This window comes from Portunus trituberculatus, chromosome 17, assembly GCF_017591435.1.
Source record: "Portunus trituberculatus isolate SZX2019 chromosome 17, ASM1759143v1, whole genome shotgun sequence".
In the NCBI taxonomy this organism is placed as follows: domain Eukaryota; kingdom Metazoa; phylum Arthropoda; class Malacostraca; order Decapoda; family Portunidae; genus Portunus; species Portunus trituberculatus.
Genome location: NC_059271.1, coordinates 23,587,875 through 23,605,374, shown reverse-complemented (window position 1 = coordinate 23,605,374; position 17,500 = coordinate 23,587,875). Strand labels below are relative to the sequence as shown.

Here is a 17,500-nt window from a genome sequence, read left to right as displayed (position 1 = left end):
GAATCAGCGAGTGAGGCTCTGGTGTATAAGTGGGTGAGTGAATGAGGGAGTAAACTATGAGCGAGACATTTCATGCCACACATCAACGCTTACGAAGGCAGTAGCGAAGCAAAATTGTGGCAGTGAAGGATTACGTGAGAGAAAAAGCATGAGGCAAAAGACGATACCGTGACGACCTGGAATATAAGTGAAACCTAAAATACCTCAGAGAAAAAAGAGAGAAAGACGAGAAGAAAGGAGGGAGTCAATATGCGAGAAAGAGGAGGAGGAAAAATACGAGGCAAGAAATATGACGAGCAGGATAGTAGACCAGGAGAAGGAGAGCGGAGGAGGAGAAGAATGAAAGAGAGGGAAGAGAAAGAGGGGTGGATTGTGCATGAGGAAGGATAGAAAGAGAGAGAGAGAGAGAGAGATAGAGAGCGAGAGGTAAGGAGAGTAAGGGACGAGGAGAATGCAAGGGGAAGGCGAAGGAGCAAGAGAAGGAGAATAATCAGATAGGTCTGCCTTAGATCCTGGCACACATTCAGCCCTCACTCCAACGGTTCATCGGATCAAAGCAGCCACCCCAAACTGCGCCTGCCTCCCCGACCCCACTTAGAGCCACTTACTCAGCCTGGACCCCTCGCGTCACACTGCATGGCTCGTCCTTCACCTCACTGTCCGCTTGGCCATCCTTTCCTTCTCTTCCTCCCCCTCCACTTCCCGTTCCTCTTTCCCCTTTTCTTCTTTGATTTGTCCTGTTTATTTTTCTCTTCATCGTCTTCTTCCTTCCTCTGACCCTCGCTTGTTGGACGGATGATGTCAAATAATGCTAAAGGTTGTTCTTCATTTTCCTCGTTCAGTTTATTGGGGTGAGAGTCGATAGGAAAGAAAAGAATCAAGTTTAAAGGTGAGGAAAAAGGAAATAAGGGAGGGATAGAGGTGATTGGGTGGAATACAGAGATTCAGTAGCACAAAGTAGAAGCGAAGATTTACCTTTTGCGGAGGAATAGAGTGAGGAAGACCAGAAAGAGGAGAGGTAAGGAGGGCGAGGGGAGAATTGTGTGTGAATTGAGGGGGACCTGGGGAAAAAGTGGAAATGGGTTTAGGAAAGGATGGAGAGAGGAAGGGAGGAAAAGAGGAGAGAGAGAGAGAGAGAGAGAGAGAGAGAGAGAGAGAGAGAGAGAGAGAGAGAGAGAGAGAGAGAGAGAGAGAGAGAGAGAGAGAGAGAGAGAGAGAGAGAGAGAGAGAGAGAGAGAGAGAGAGAGAGAGAGAAGGAAGGAGAAAGGAGGGGACTGAAGAAAAGTAAGCACAGTCCATTTCGTAAAGGTGAATGTCTTTCATACCTAGATATTTCTGCGTATTTTTTCAGCAAACTCAGATAATTTGTGTCTTTGATGTGCATGCCACCATCACTTTCTTGTAGGACTAATAGTAGTGTTAGTATTATTATTAGTATTAGTAGTATTATTAGTATTAGTATTAGTATTAGTGTACTTATTATTATTATTAGTAGTAGTAGTTACGATTGTTGTTGTTGTTGTTGTTGTAATGATGATTTGATGATAATGGTAAAACATGATAACAATGATAATAATAATGATAGTAATGCATTTAGCATCTTCATTTTAGATCAGTATGGGTGGCTGGGCGGCGACAGTGGCCTGGTGTGTGGCGCTGTGGGCGGCTGTGCTGGGTCAGAGAGCTCCCTGCTACCAGTGTGAGCTGTACCGCGATGCTCACCCTCACTCACGCCCTTATAACTCCGTGAGTATCAACACGCCCACGTTCTTATTTCCAGACCCAAGCATCCTTTCACACACTGGCACTAACTCATCGACATTATCCTTCTCCCTGATCCTCACTTTCACTGCCTTCCCCACACTCCTCAACTACATCCTTGCTCCTTTCTCTCCCAAATCTCCACAACTCTCACGATTCCAACACCTTCGCCCCTACGTGCCCTCTCTCTGCAGACGGCTACCAAAGAAATATCGGCTGTCACTTCAGATTCTTCTTCCCTTTTCTATGACAACGTAAAGGACCCTCCTCACCTTTTACCTCCCCTTCAGGTGATTGGGAGTCACACTTGTCTTTGGCAAGGCCTCCTCCGGGGTAGCCCGGCACGTAAAGGCTTTCCATAACACGTGATCGACCATAAATTTCTTGTGTCATCATCTCACGTCCCTTACTCCCAAGACGCACCTATCCTCTCTGATCCTGGACAAGAGAATGGAAAGAACAAAAATAAAATAAATAGATAAAAGAAAAACAACGGTTCCAGAGTGAGGAAAACTCTCCAAGGCACCCCTGTGTTTGCACGCCCAACACTTGCTTGATCCATGTGCTCAGTGCGTCCTCGGTACAAGGAGAGCGTAAAGAAATTGTGCATACATCCTCCTTGATACTTAAATTCTGTGAGAGTGGAAGTATTAGGGTTTCCAGGAAGTTTTGGAAATGTTTGTCATTATTTTCCTCTCGTTTTGTGGAGGCCACCCAGTTTTCCGTTTCCAGCCCTCTAAGAAACGTCTGGAAACACACACACACACACACACACACACACACACACACACACACACACACACACACACACACACACACACACACACACACACACACACACACACACACACACACACACACACACACACACACACACCAGGAAATACCCTCTACGCATCCGTGCATATATCATTTCCTTACCCCACTTTCGAGATCTGGAAGGTAAAGCGTTTAAGGACAGGCAGCGGTGTATAACAAAACCAACACTCTTTCTTAACAATCCTATGCTTCGCTGTTTGTCAGAGCTTTTGAATTTCCTCCTCATAGTGCAAGGGTTGAAGAGTTCACTACACATTCCATTGGTTTCCCCCTCCTTCCCCTTCGCGCAAGCTTTCCCAAAACTACGAACCGGACAAACAAGGTAAACGTGTTTGTTCCGGATGCTGTTCTTTTTTCCCCCTCGTATTCTCTTACTTTTTCTCGTTCAATTGAGTTTTCTTTCTGTTGCCCGCGGGAAGTTTTGGAAGCGCTGAGGGTAACGAACCGAGTGCAAGAATATTTTTCCATTTCACCACACTTAAAAAAAAAGACTAACAGCAGCTCCTGATAGCGGACGTGGAATGCGTAGGTGTATTTTTGTGTGACTTAATCTAAAACGATCAATAGACTGTTTCATTTTCGGTAGTAAACGTCGTAATTTGCTCTTAGCACTTGCTATTATCCAGGAATGGAGACGCGCTAGGGTATTAACACGGGAGAGGTTTATTGTGCAGAGCGCCGTTTAGTGAGCCTCGTTTACCGGCTCGCTGCTCAGCGGGGAATCAAGCGAGGTAGTTGTTTACATAGATAGAAATTCACTTCATTAGCTGATACTGACCGGCGGGCGCTGCCGGGTGTGTGGGACTTTTTACGCAGTGAATGGATAATAAGGTGCGTAAATGACACTGATGTGGAAACCATGGAATTATACTGTAATGCCGGTGTTGCTCATGCTGCTCCCTAATCTTAATGCTGATGGTTATGGTGATGGGTGCAATGATGTGACCATAGTGGTGGTTACAGTAAGGTGGTGAATGGGGAGAGAATGGACAGTGAACGTAATCTGATTTATATGCAAAATAAAGTAAGAAACGACGTTACTGACTGAACAAATCAAATTATTTCAATCAAGGTTTTCAGCTGAACGTTTTTGATGCATCAGAATCAAAACGTAAATATGCCTTTCAAAACATGAGCAGGTTTTGTTTCACATTGGAAGGGTTTGCATCGTCACCGTGCTTAAACTCCTGATCCTCTTGCCAGGCAGAGGACCCTTGCCAGTATATATTAGGTCCTCGCGTATGTTATCTCTCCTCAGAGGACACCAAGGGCCTGCGTGGTAGAGTAAGGGGAAGGGCGAGGCACAGTGTAGCTAATATTGGAAAGTTACGGCTGCATGAGGGCTGTGGAGGCAGGGCTGGCCACACTGAGAGCCGGGGAAAATGGTGAGGACTGGAGGATGAGGGCGGGGCTGCTGGCTTAGAAGATTAAACGCCAGGTCGAGTTGAGAGAGAGGAAGAAGCCTGGAGAAAATCTGTGTTTGTGAAGGTTTAGGGAGATGAAAGTCATTGGTCGAAGGGGATAAAAGTGCGGGATTGGAGAGTTTCTAAGTAGATAGGGAGGAGATTAAATGCGTTCAGTGCAGCACGGGTAAATAAGGTGACAGAAAGAGAATATTGAGAACGTAAGCCTAAGAGGAGGAGGAAAGGAAATTTGTTGCTGCCAGTCGATAAAGAAGGCCGAATGAAGGAGGGATTTGTATAGTAAGAGTAAACGCCTCGGGAATACAGAACGTCTTCATCCTTCCCTGTCGGACTCTAAGGTGGTGTATTAATGTGCCCTGCAAATGCCCTTTGTGTTGAGGGGAAGTGGTCGGAATGACGCCTTCTGACGAAGGTTTTCTCAACTCCTTGGCCAGTTCCTCCAGTTGCTAATGGCCAACTAACTCGTTACGAAGTTTGCTGGGTCTCCTATACGGTCTGCCTTGGACCGCCTCAGGTTTCCGCACTAGTTCACGGTCCTATTTCTAAAGCATCATCTATCTACTGTTACTACGACGGCTCTCTCTCTCTCTCTCTCTCTCTCTCTCTCTCTCTCTCTCTCTCTCTCTCTCTCTCTCTCTCTCTCTCTCTCTCTCTCTCTCTCTCTCTCTCTCTCTCTCTCTCTCTCTCTCTCTCTCTCTCTCTCTCTCTCTCTCTCTCTCTCTCTCTCTCTCTCTCTCTCTCTCTCTCTCTCTCTCTCTCTCTCTCTCTCTCTCTCTCTCTCTCACACACACACACACACACACACACACACACACACACACACACACACACACACACACACACACACATTTTCTTTTTCTGGTTTCCTTCAAACTTCAGCAACTGCATGGAGTGGAACTTGAGAAGACTCATTGCGAAGTCGCTGTACGAAATGTCACTTTCAGAAGCCTTCGCTGACTCTTCAGTGGCTCTCGACAAAGTAGCGGTGCATGTTGCTTTTAGTGTCTAGTAAGACTAAGGCACACATGTCGAAAGACTTCATGAACAAAAGTGGGAATTTTAAGATCGTGGAGGCCTTTACATGCATCAGCGTTTTGGAGCGTGACAGTGGAATTTAGAATAAAGAGAAACTGAATTATTGCCTTTGGTCATTCATTAAAGGAGTCAATATTAAGTTTTTTTTCAATTCTTATACAGAACATATACAAACAAAAGCTAAACAAAAATTAATCATGATTTATGGTTCTGATGGATCTTCAGTAATTAAAAAAAAAAAGTTAATAATGCATTTTCAACAGATGCTTTCGATGAATCATATCTTTTAATGAATCTGCTCGAGGAATCTTTACATGTATCACTGGAATTATTGTGTCAGACCAGAGAATGCTCCGTGGACCTAAATCAAGACTTGTTACATTAATAGTCCATTAACGCCAACTCTGCTTGTAAGAGACGACATGTATCAAGTTGATATATCTTCCCGAGAGCTGTTTAGCGTGGGAAGGGCGGCAGGAAGTGTGGTGACCAGCTCAAGGAGGCCGCAGGCAGTGACCTTTGCGAGTGGGTGATGTAGTGCGATGCCAGGCATGGGGTCTCCAGTAGCGATAGTTATTCGAGATAGATCGCAGGGAAAGTAAACTTCATTAATATTAGAAACATTTTTCTATGCAAAACAAAAACACACATACATCGTATAGCCCGAATTTCCTACCATGGTCTGATTAAAGAGGTGAATATTTTGTGAGCAAGCACTGGACACGACAACGTAACTCGTTTCATTAATCACTATCCGATGAAAGAGCGAATTGCTTTATACTGGAAGACTGAAAGACGGATTAGTTGCTCACCTTTCAGTTATAACTAGTATTTAATCTATTACATAACCTCTCCTGTATCAAATTTCCTGAAAGTTTCCATGAACTAATGTTTCGGATTGTGGCGTGTAACATTTCCTCCACGTGAATGCACCAATATCATGTTATTGAAGTCAGCGCTCCGTTCTCAGTCATACACACTAGCTAATTGGAGTTCAGACAGCTGCGTACCTTTCCACTCACAAGGCCCAAGAAAACACTGTAACTCATTAGAATTACTACATCGCAGGACATAACGTAGCTCATTCATACTATCATGTCAGGGAAATTCGAAAAAAAAAACAGTCCGGGTTAATTTAATGAAGGTACATGAAAGCAATATACATAAAGCCCACTAAACTTGTCAGCTTCAGGAAAACAATAATTACATCCTGAAATATAAGCATCTTTTTTTTCTTTTTCTTTTTCTTTCTTTTATATGGATTCAGAAAAGTTGGGTAGCTTATTATTTTACGCCAAGTTATCCATGTGTCGCGGTTCCATCTTTCATTGTCCCGAGTTCTCAGGTTGAGTGAAACAAACGTGCTTTTCTGGTGCTTCTGGGAAAGAGTTGGCCAGCATGGCGAGGGGCAGCCCCGGGTGAGGCAGTGACGAATGACCACCACCTGCTGAGAGAGAGAGAGAGAGAGAGAGAGAGAGAGAGAGAGAGAGAGAGAGAGAGAGAGAGAGAGAGAGAGAGAGAGAGAGAGAGAGAGAGAGAGAGAGAGAGAGAGAGAGAGAGAGAGAGAGAGAGAGAGAGAGAGAGAGAGAGAGAGAGAGAGAGATCGTAATTGGTTAATTTGATGAATGCGCACAGAGTTAGACAAGTTGCAAGCGTTTCACTGCTAGTAATCTCGGCCAAAGCTGAACAAATGATTAAAGAGAATATGAAGATGGGAAACTCATGAAAAAGAGGGAAATAAGATAACTTTGTATAATCATGGGACTGTGCATTGTGAAAGGAGCGAGCCAACAGACGGTGAACTTTAATTTCCTTGGAAACAATAAGTGGAAGAATTGGAGTAGCAGGTTTGCCACTAGCTGAAATTTTGAACCGGGAAGAAATGTACGTAGTTGCGGGTGAAATAAAATGTGAGGAAGGATTCGCTAAAAAGACAGGAAGTTAAGATTTGGCTGTAACGTTCAATTTAGACAGCATTAATGGACATGGTTATTGATATAACGAAAGACAGTCTGGATGTCGAAAGTCAGAAGAAAAATAGACTCTTAAAATTTGTTTTATTTGAATGTTAAATGACTTGTCGAGATTATTATGTTCCTGTAAACAGAGACAAATAATTACAGTGGCTTGGAGAGAATGAATGATAAATATAATATGAAGCCTCGTGGAATTATTCATTCTTGAGTCAGATTTCACTATAATTTCCTTGTTTTTTTTCAGATTTGTGTTGTGTAAAAATAAGAGAACATCACTAATCCCTTTTTGCGTCTTGAAGGATAAAAAAAACTCAAGTTGTAATCACGTTTCACTCGGGCAACGTTTTCAGTCCTGAGCAGGAACATCAAATAACAGAAACAAACATTTACTTAAGGCTCTTAGGGACTTCTGAAAACAACACCGGAAGAGTTTATGGAACAGTCTCATTACATCCCTCTGCTGGAAAGAATTCGTCGTGGTGGCTGCAATGTGTAAGAGTGTAGAGTCTGTAGACGATGAACTAATTCAGGCTCGAGGAACGTATATGTAGAATACTTGTTCAGGCTCGTCGAGGGGGAAGAGAAAAGGAAGATTATAAAGGCTAAGAAAAGAAATAATGCTGTACTGCTGTATAGTACTTTGTTGTGTACTACTCTATACTGCTCTGTTTTCTACTGTATGCTATTAGTGTCTTCTTATCATGGGCTTGATATTCATAGTTTATCTTCAAGTATAGAATATATAAAACTCCATATGTTTATACTGTAGAGAGAGAGAGAGAGAGAGAGAGAGAGAGAGAGAGAGAGAGAGAGAGAGAGTACTTTGTTAATACTACTGTTGTGAGACTAAGCAAGACAAGTAGTTACCGGAAGCTGCAATAAAATTATCTCTAACGTCTCCAGTTTTCTCTTACGTCAACTTAATTTACTTATTTTGTGCAGAGTGCTTAACACATTTAGTGTTGCGTTATTCACTTCGGTTTTGACTTTGTTATGTACTTAACTGCCGCGTTAGCGGTTAAGCGTTATCTTCGAACGTTGCCCTCTTCCCTGTATTTAATTTGTTATGAAGCCAGTAAGTGCCTAAGTACCACAATGATCTCTTAAGAAATAATGATTTGAGTACGGAATGAGATAAGTAGTTAATCCAATAAGACTGCAAAATGGTTTGGTGAAAACTTATTTCATTATATTATGAAACTATACAAAATAACGATGAAACAGCCGACACAGAATGACTTACTTGTAGTTAGTTTAAAAGCCTAAATTAATGGCAGAAAGATTAATGTGATTACTTACTTTTCATTGCGTTTTGAACTTATTGTAAATAGCAATAAGAGAATGAAGACAAGATGAATCATTATTGTTATGATCTGGGTAGCTGGAAAATTTTTAGGAAGATACTATACAATTTAACATATAAAAGCAAGATCATCAAGTCAGTGACGTTAAATAATTTCTTTATTCTTGCAGACGTTTAAATATAGTTACGGAGAAAGAGAGAAAGACTATGAAAAAAAACTTGGCAACGAAACCTTTGCAGTGATAAACTTCACGCTCCTGTAAAGTGTTTTCGCTCTCTTCTTTTCTTTAGCCTGAGAAATCTTCCTTCCTTGGAGGGCTGGAGGAAGAAGGGAGAGGAGAAGGAGGAGAAGGAGAAGGAGGGAAGGGAGGGAGGTTCACTTGCAGAATAGAAACGGCTCTAAAATTTGCACGTTGTTTTAAGAAAATGTCGCTAAAAGAGAAAACTTTTAGGGAGACTCGCAGGAGGTCATGCGTTGCTTTGCTGTGCCGGACGACATAATATTGCTTCCACAGACCCTTAATCTGACTCATTCCACGTCGACAGTGACCAAATTGCCTGAGTGTTATTACGGAGCTACACTTGTCTCACTGACAGACGAAACTGTATTTTTGTGACTCCATTATATACTTCAGAATCACATTATACAATTACGGTACATTTTTTTTTCCTCATTTATTTCTAATAAAATAGGAAGTTACACATGACAGTTAGGTTAGATGAGACGTTAAAAAAAATCAGTAAACTAGTGCCATAAAGACATAAATAAATAAAGTATATGACATTTCTTACAAAAATAAATCGCTAGTCATGTTGAGACAAGTGAAATTCTGTACACTTACCACTCTTGACTTCAGAATTTGGAAGGACATAGCTACTTTTTTCTTGTCGGCACCACGCGTGAGGAGGAGGAGGAGGAGGAGGAGGAGGAGTAGAAGTAGGAGTAGGAGTAGGAGTAGGAGTAGGAAGAGGAAGAGGAAGAGGAAGAGGAAGAGGAAGAGGAAGAGGAAGAGGAAGAGGAGGAGGAGGAGGAGGAGGAGGAGGAGGAGGAGGAAAAGCAGGAGGAACTTAAAGAGAAGTCGCGAACAAATATGCAAGACAGGGTGGCGCGTAAGGGGTAGTTACACCATTTTTTTTAGGTGAGGGAGCGCTAATGACCTCCGGCAATATAATATGTTTTCTGTTGCGACGCTGTTTGCCTCCACCTCACATACGTGTTCTTTAATTAATCAGGTAGCACGTGAGGTGAGGTGGCAAGGGAGAGTGAGGTCTCTTTCGGATGGTGAAGCAAAAGTACGGGACAGGGAGAGTAAAATAAAGAATTATGAGTTTTGTCGACGTCTGAGAGAGAAATACTGAGGGTAAATAGCGCTTGAAGTGTAAAGGAGAAGCGAAGGTTGGAAGGAACAATGAAGAAAGGAGTAAAGAAAGGAAGGGAAGGAAATAGAGTTGTGAAAAAAAAATAGTGTTAGCATCGAAAGGATAAAAGGAGGAAAAGATTTTGGGAAGGCTGAAAAAATAGAGGTAGAAGAGAAAAAATGGAGAGCAGGGATGGATAGAGAAATAAAATGTTGATTTCCACAAAAAAATAAAGAAATCGAGAGAGAGAGAGAGAGAGAGAGAGAGAGAGAGAGAGATACAGTGAGTTTTATACACACCAGAGCGTAGAATAAGGAGAGTGATACAAGAGGGTGCAACAGCATTATTTAAGAAACGCGCAGGTGAAAAGAGCTCACGTGATAATTCAAAGGAGGTGTGCTACAAGTATTTTCGCGGTACCACAAGAAAAAAGTAAAAGTTGTGCTCTAAGCAAGGGCGCACGAGGGGAAATACATGGACCCCAGAACGTGCCGTAAGCGATGAAAGAAAATATATCCTTTATTTTTTCCGCTCATGATTTTTTTTTTTTTTTTCATCGTGTGCTGCGAGCTATTTCTTTACTACCATCCTTTTACTTTTTTTCCCACCTCGCCCTAAGCTGAGTAGATGAAAATACCTGTGCCCTAGGATTAGATCGATTTGTGGAATATTGTGATAGGATTGCCTGTAGTCTTTGTCGGCGTGAAAGTTCTTCAATGTTGTGGTGGGGACGGTAGCAGCCTGTCTTCTATACCTGCCCGTCCTTGTTAGGTTGAGGGGTTTGTGAGGTCTTCACTCGCCTTGTCTCGTAGGTAAATGAAAAGACACTTTGAAAGATTGATAGATTTATGTATAGTCAATACTGTAGTGCTTTTTCGGTTCTTTTCTTTACCTATCTTTGATTTATATATTCATAGATAGATAGATAGATAGATAAACATATATATATATATATATATATATATATATATATATATATATATATATATATATATATATATATATATATATATATATATATATATATATATATATATAGAGAGAGAGAGAGAGAGAGAGAGAGAGAGAGAGAGAGAGAGAGAGAGAGAGAGAGAGAGAGAGAGAGAGAGAGAGAGAGAGAGAGAGAGAGAGAGAGAGAGAGAGAGAGAGAGAGAGAGAGAGAGAGAGAGAGAGAGAGAGAGAGAGAGAGAGAGAGAGAGAGAGAGAGAGAGAGAGAGAGAGAGAGAGAGAGAGAGAGAGAGAGAGAGAGAGAGAGAGAGAGAGAGAGAGAGAGAGACAGAGACACAGAGACACAGAGACACACAGAGAGAGAGAGAGAGAGAGAGAGAGAGAGAGAGAGAGAGAGAGAGGCTCGGACTGACTTGTTGGTAATTCCATATGTCCCGAAATGAATCTGTATATAGCATACTTAAAACACACACACACACACACACACACACACACACACACACACACACACACACACACACACACACACACACACACACACACACACACACACACACACACACACACACACACACTCACCACCACACTCGCCAATGTTTATAAGTATTTCATGAACATTATTGTTATACTCATGTAGATGTTATATTTTCAACTAAAATAAACCCGACCTCCTATTTATGTCCTGAATGTTATGAGTTCTTTCCCCGGCCTTGCGTGGTGGGATTGCCCGAGTTGAGGGGGAGAACAATCTCGCCCTCTTTTTCCGATGAAGTAATTTGTCCTCGGCGTTTTTTTGTCTTCAGAAAAGATACCGCCTGGGTTTTGCCAACTTGTTGCTTCGCATCTTGAAATCTCCTGAATCTTAAGTTGTTCCAAGTATTCTTATAATTCCAACTTTCGTGTCTCAGCAAGTGAATCTAATATTAATTTAAGGTAACAATTCTTCATGAGTGACTAGTTACCTCAGTGTTTTACGTGTTGTGTGGGAAAGAGTATCAAATATATAAGTAATGTGTTTATACATCCGGGCCGTGTGCCATGCGCCGCGTGGGGCAAGACTGGTGCAGCGGGTCGTTGGCGAGATAAAGGGACGCATACAACGCACCTCCGATAATTACAGTTGTTGTGCTGTGCCTGCCAGTTTGTGGCCTGTTGTGGTGCTTCGGTGTCTGTTGGTGCGTCTGGCGCGTGGCGGGACTCTGGTGTCTTTGTAGTTATGTGGTGGTGATGTAGTGAAAATGGGTGTTATGTTTGTGATTACATTCATTTTGTGGTGCAGCGCTGATGGTTATTTGGAAGAGTATTGGGTGGTGGCTGTGGTGATGGTGGTTGTGCCAACTTTCATGAAGCAGTAGCTTTCTCGTAATAGTGATAGTAGTGGTGACGTTAAATTAGTAATAAAGATAGTGAATTTTAGATTACTGGTAGTGATGCTGTGATGGTGACGGTAAACAAGATCAGGATGGCAGTGTTATCGACGATGCAGTGAAGATAATGGTTAGTGTAGTGATATGCTATGAAGGTGATGTGGAAGTGTGTGCTGCAGTTGTAGTTAAGAGTAGGAGGAAGTCGTGGGAGTGACGGTTGTGGTGATGTGTGGTGGAGGTTGTGTTGAGTATTATGGAGGCTATTGCGGTATTGTTAAAGGAATATGCTCTCACGTTGATACTCTGTCATTTAAATACACTAACTTTGTCTATTGTAAATGTGAATCTTGCTTCCTTCCAGACTTTATATTCTCCCCAGATTCTTACTAGCCACTATTCCTTAAGTGGCATTTAACTTTCATATAGCAAACACACGCTGCACAAGGCTTTCTTCTTCCTCTCACCCCTGTTCTGTCCAACTCTCTAATGCAAGAATTAACCAATATTTTCAATCATTCATATCTTTCTCTGGTAAACTCTGGAACTCCCTGCCTGATTCAGTATTTCCATCTTCTTACAACTTGACTTCTTTAAAGAGGGAGGTTTCAAGACATTTGTCCCTGAATTTTGGATAACTCACTTGACCTTTAAGAGAACTGGCAACCCAATTTTGTTTCCCTTGGCCACCTGCCCCTTCTGCTAAAAAAAAAAAAAAAAAAGGTTAGGAATGATGAGACAGCAGTGCTTATAATGATGATGATGATGAGACAGCAGTGATTGTAATAATGATAATAATAATAATAGTAGTAATATTAATTATAATGATAATAATAATAATAATAATAATAATAATAATAATAATAATAATAATAATAATAATAATAATAATAATAATAATAATAATAATAATAATAATAATAATAATAACAATAATGATACTTAATGATAATAATAACAATAATAGCAATAATGATTAGGATAGCAGTAATGATAAGGATAGATATAAACAAATAAATGTACATATGTTGACTTCACATATTTGCAACGAGTTACTTTTTTGACACAATTGATGGAAGCTATATCAATAAATAGAAAGCTCCGTATAGGGAGTGTTTAGAATTGGCATTATTCAGTTTCTCTCGAAGTCGCTGAACAACATGACTGAGCTGCAAATATTGAAGAGATCACGCTATATATTTGAAATTACATTCCATTGTTTGTAAGCTGACGCACTAACCGCTATGTGGCGGTAATCAGCATCCCTATTAAACCAGTTTGCTTTTGTGTGGCTGCGTTACCGAGCGGCTGAAAATAGGAATTGGTTTTCACCGTCCTGTACTTTTGTTACAGAGACTAGCGCTCCGTCCCCTCACTGCTGGTTCTGTGTGATTTATTTATGCCTCTGTACCCATGTTACATTTCCAGCCAACGAAAATGATTTTATGAGAACTTTATTGCAATGGGAATTCATTCGTAGATTAAATACTGTTAGGTATGTGTCATCTGTACGGGTAAAGGATATTGCAATCTGAGTACGTTAGAAAATTACTTTTTGATACCGACTTTATAAGTTTTCGCTCAATGTTATGTTAGGCAACCAACATTCCATAAAGTCCCTCTTTACCCGCTAACAGATAAGGGCACGCTGCGTGTACCCCTGTGAGTGTGGTGCCGTCCCAGACTGTCCTGCGGGGGTGTCCTTGGTGCGAGATGGGTGTGGCTGTTGTTGGCAGTGTGCTCGGCAGCTAGGAGAGATATGCAACGGTACACACACCTGTGATACCACCAGGAACCTCACCTGCTTCTACGCCAACAGCAAGGACCTCAGCGGGGTTTGTCGAGGTGAGTCTGATATGATTGGCTCATGTCTAGTACCTGACTGAAGCAACCTTTCTGTGTCACGCCAGTCGGCATGGCTCACGTAACATGAAAGGTCATTCAGAGAGAGAGAGAGAGAGAGAGAGAGAGAGAGAGAGAGAGAGAGAGAGAGAGAGAGTGAGTGAGTGAGTGAGTGAGTGAGTGAGTGAGTGAGTGTGAGTGTGTGTGTGTGTGTGTGTGTGTGTGTGTGTGTGTGTTCATATAATGACAACTAATAAGTAAGTTTAGTTGGCATCACTAGTTATACTCCATGTGGACTGCATTTTAAGTACTATTTAGTTTTAAATTCAATACCATCTCATACTTCAGTAGTACTCAATAATATTTATTCAATACTCGACCAAAGGAAGCTTACTTGAAGGAATTATACCACTGCTTTATTAAACTGGGAATGTTAAGCTGCCTTGTCTAAAAACCGTATCATGGTGGTTGGTTTTCAAATTGATTCACACATCTACTACCACTTAAAAAGCAGCTGATAAATTTTTGATACATAAGTCATGTTTCACTTTTTCAGTGAAAATGTTAACGTTGTAGCTCGAAATATCGTCCTTGGGTGCAATCTGTTGGAAAAATGCTTACAGTAATTAATGTTTGTATGGCTATTAAAAATGTAACGAATCCACTCATACGTTACCTGTTTGTGGCACATTATCAGACATGAAACTCTTATGGGTGACACACACACACACACACACACACACACACAGAGAGAGAGAGAGAGAGAGAGAGAGAGAGAGAGAGAGAGAGAGAGAGAGAGAGAGAGAGAGAGAGAGAGAGAGAGAGAGAGAGAGAGAGAGAGAGAGAGAGAGAGAGAGAGAGAGAGAGAGAGAGAGAGAGAGAGAGAGAGAGAGAGAGAGAGAGAGAGAGAGAGAGAGAGAGAGAGAGAGAGAGAGAGAGAGAGAGAGAGAGAGAGAGAGACTCCCTTTTGAGGATGGAGAGATGGTGTGATGTTGACATGTCAGAAGAGGAACTTTTAATGCACCCAAAACTGCATCATTGCATCAAGAGCAAGAAGAAAGGGAAACAGCATCTTTCTTCCTGAATTTTAATTTTGAATTTATTACAGTGTTGGAAAAGAACATGAGACCAGTGGGATTGGAATGAAGAACGGAGGATGAAAAAACAAAGGCCGTTGAGTTTGCTTTTTTACTACTTGTTTGAAGTCATGAGAGGTGTTGGAGCTCATAAAGTTTGGACATTTTGAGTTAAAGAAAGAATACTTTTTTGAGTCAAGGAAGTTTGTGCCGTTCTCAGTGTAGATGTATCGTGCCTACATTTCTAAACAACCTTTTTATTTTATTTAATCATTTGTCTTTCACGTGAAATCCTCTTCTTACAAAGCAATCACATATAAAGATCCTTCAACAATGCAGAATGAATCCTAAAATAAATGTTAGCGTTAAAACTTGTCTTGGACGTAGCAAGTACCGTCTACTGTAGTGTTGAATTCTTTTGTTATTCATCTAACACAAGTAATCTAACACACACATCTAACACACGTGATGCAAGCAATGTTTACTACAGGTTGACTTTGAAAATATTCACCTTTTCTTATTCTTCATTGTTGTTTACATCACCTTGTTTAGAAAATGTCATGGTGTCGCGTGGACAACTCTGTGCCTTTGCATTAAGTATGTCACGTTTGCTGAGCCTTACCTCCTGTCGGACAGTTTTTACTATAGTAATAATGATTATGATATCAATGATGATGATGATGATGATGATGATGATGATAATGATAATAGAAAAATGAAAAATAAAAATAATGATAATAATGAAAATAATAAGGATAATAATAATAATAATAATAATAATAATAATAATAATAATAATAATAATAATAATGATAATAATAGTAACAACAATAATAATAGTAACAATAATAATAGTAACAATAATAATAATAATAATAATAATAATGATAATAATAATAAAAATAATAATAATAATAATAATAATAATAATAATAATAATAATAGTAATAATAATAACAATAAATAACAATAATAATGATAATGATATTGATAATAATAAAATAATCATAATATAGTCAAATTATACACGCTTCCACAAGTGAAGTCTCAGCCACTTGACTTTACATTTGGTTTATGGTGTTTGTTAGATTAACACAACAATGACATTAAAAGGGCTTAACCTTTATTAATATCTCTTCACCCTGCGTATGCTGTAAACATAATGAAATTAATCGTAAATGACAAGAACATTTTTTTCCTTTGAAAAGTTTGGTTGTCACTTTCTGGACGATGCTAAGTTTTATCTTATTTGTTTTATTTGTTTATTTTGATAATCAAACTGATAATGACGCTCCTAATTCAGAAAGAACGAGTACCACAGCTGTTGCTTATTTGTTCAGAACGCTAAGGACTCTGAAGAAGTTCACAAGTACTAGCTAGATTACAGCTAGAGAGTGACATCTCTGCGGACAACTGTCATGACAGGAGTAAAAGCATGACCCACTCAGCAATCCACAATGCTGAACAACTTTATTGATTAACAGGAGCGACATCCACGGCGGCCACGACGGTGGGTTGCCGCGTAAACAACAGAACATTTGAAAATGGAGAGAACTTCAGTCCTGATTGCCGAACACAGTGTTCTTGTCAGGTGAGGCACACTGGCGTATGATAAAGGCTAGTGTATTGTGAGGGTTCAGAGAGTATAAACTGCATTAGTTTGAAACTTGATGAATTAATATTAAAAAGATAAAAGAAATTCGAGGCGAAAATGAAACCATTGAATTGATCAAACATGGAGTACGTATTTGCAGGTTTCCTTTTCATTGACTCATAGCAATCAATATAGAGTTCCCATCTCTTCGTTCTCCACCTGCCTTTTTCAAGTGGTTCCGCTACCTGCTCCACAGAATGGCACCTACGCCTGCGTGTCCCTCTGCCCCAACGAGAGTCTGCAGCCGAGCTCCCAGTGCCACAACCCCCACCTGGTGTCGGTGCCGGGCCAGTGCTGCAGGGAGTGGATGTGTGACGCTCCAGGTCAGTGCCACAAGTCATGTCAGTCTTGTCAATACTTGTGTCAATAGTCTGATGAGCAATACGAGTGAACTTTTTTCCTTTTTGCTAGGGAGCTATGATGAAAAAGGCTATATGTATGTGTATATATCTTTGCAGTGCAGCGTTCTGTATCTCTCTCTCTCTCTCTCTCTCTCTCTCTCTCTCTCTCTCTCTCTCTCTCTCTCTCTCTCTCTCTCTCTCTCTCTCTCTCTTTGCGTCATTGTCATCATCCTCCTCCACCTCTTCCTCTTCCGCAGCTTCCATTCTTCTCCTCTACTTGTTCTCGTGCTTCTCCTGCTCTTCATTCTCTTGCCTCTTTCCTTCTCTCCTTGCCTCACTCTGCTCTCTTCCTGGTCCGTTCATCCACTCCTTTGGCGCGGCAATTTAGGCGAGGAAATAATGCCGCGGGAATCTTCGTGTAATCTCGGAAGCTGCCACAGAGAGTTGGCGGGAAGTTATCGGCGAGTCCCGCAGAAGTGATAATAGCGGCGGCCGTAGCGGGGCCAGCAGGGACAGAAGTTGCCATGTGAATGCTTGTCTTGGAAACTCAGATAGTAGCTTGCCCTACCACCAGCTATTTCTCCTTGTCTTCGTCCGG

General features: G+C 41.1%; 1 protein-coding gene across 1 annotated transcript in view; it reads left to right on the top strand.

The window, feature by feature from the left end:
* Nucleotides 1–17,500, top strand: part of LOC123505227 (CCN family member 2-like) — a 103,454-nt gene that overhangs the window by 74,079 nt on the left and 11,875 nt on the right. Inside the window, exons 3-6 of the mRNA XM_045256411.1 lie at nt 1,612–1,746; nt 13,627–13,834; nt 16,392–16,498; nt 16,758–16,884. Of these exons, the coding sequence (XP_045112346.1) occupies nt 1,618–1,746; nt 13,627–13,834; nt 16,392–16,498; nt 16,758–16,884 (571 nt within the window). The 5' untranslated portion in view covers nt 1,612–1,617. The remainder of the gene's footprint in view (nt 1–1,611; nt 1,747–13,626; nt 13,835–16,391; nt 16,499–16,757; nt 16,885–17,500) is intronic.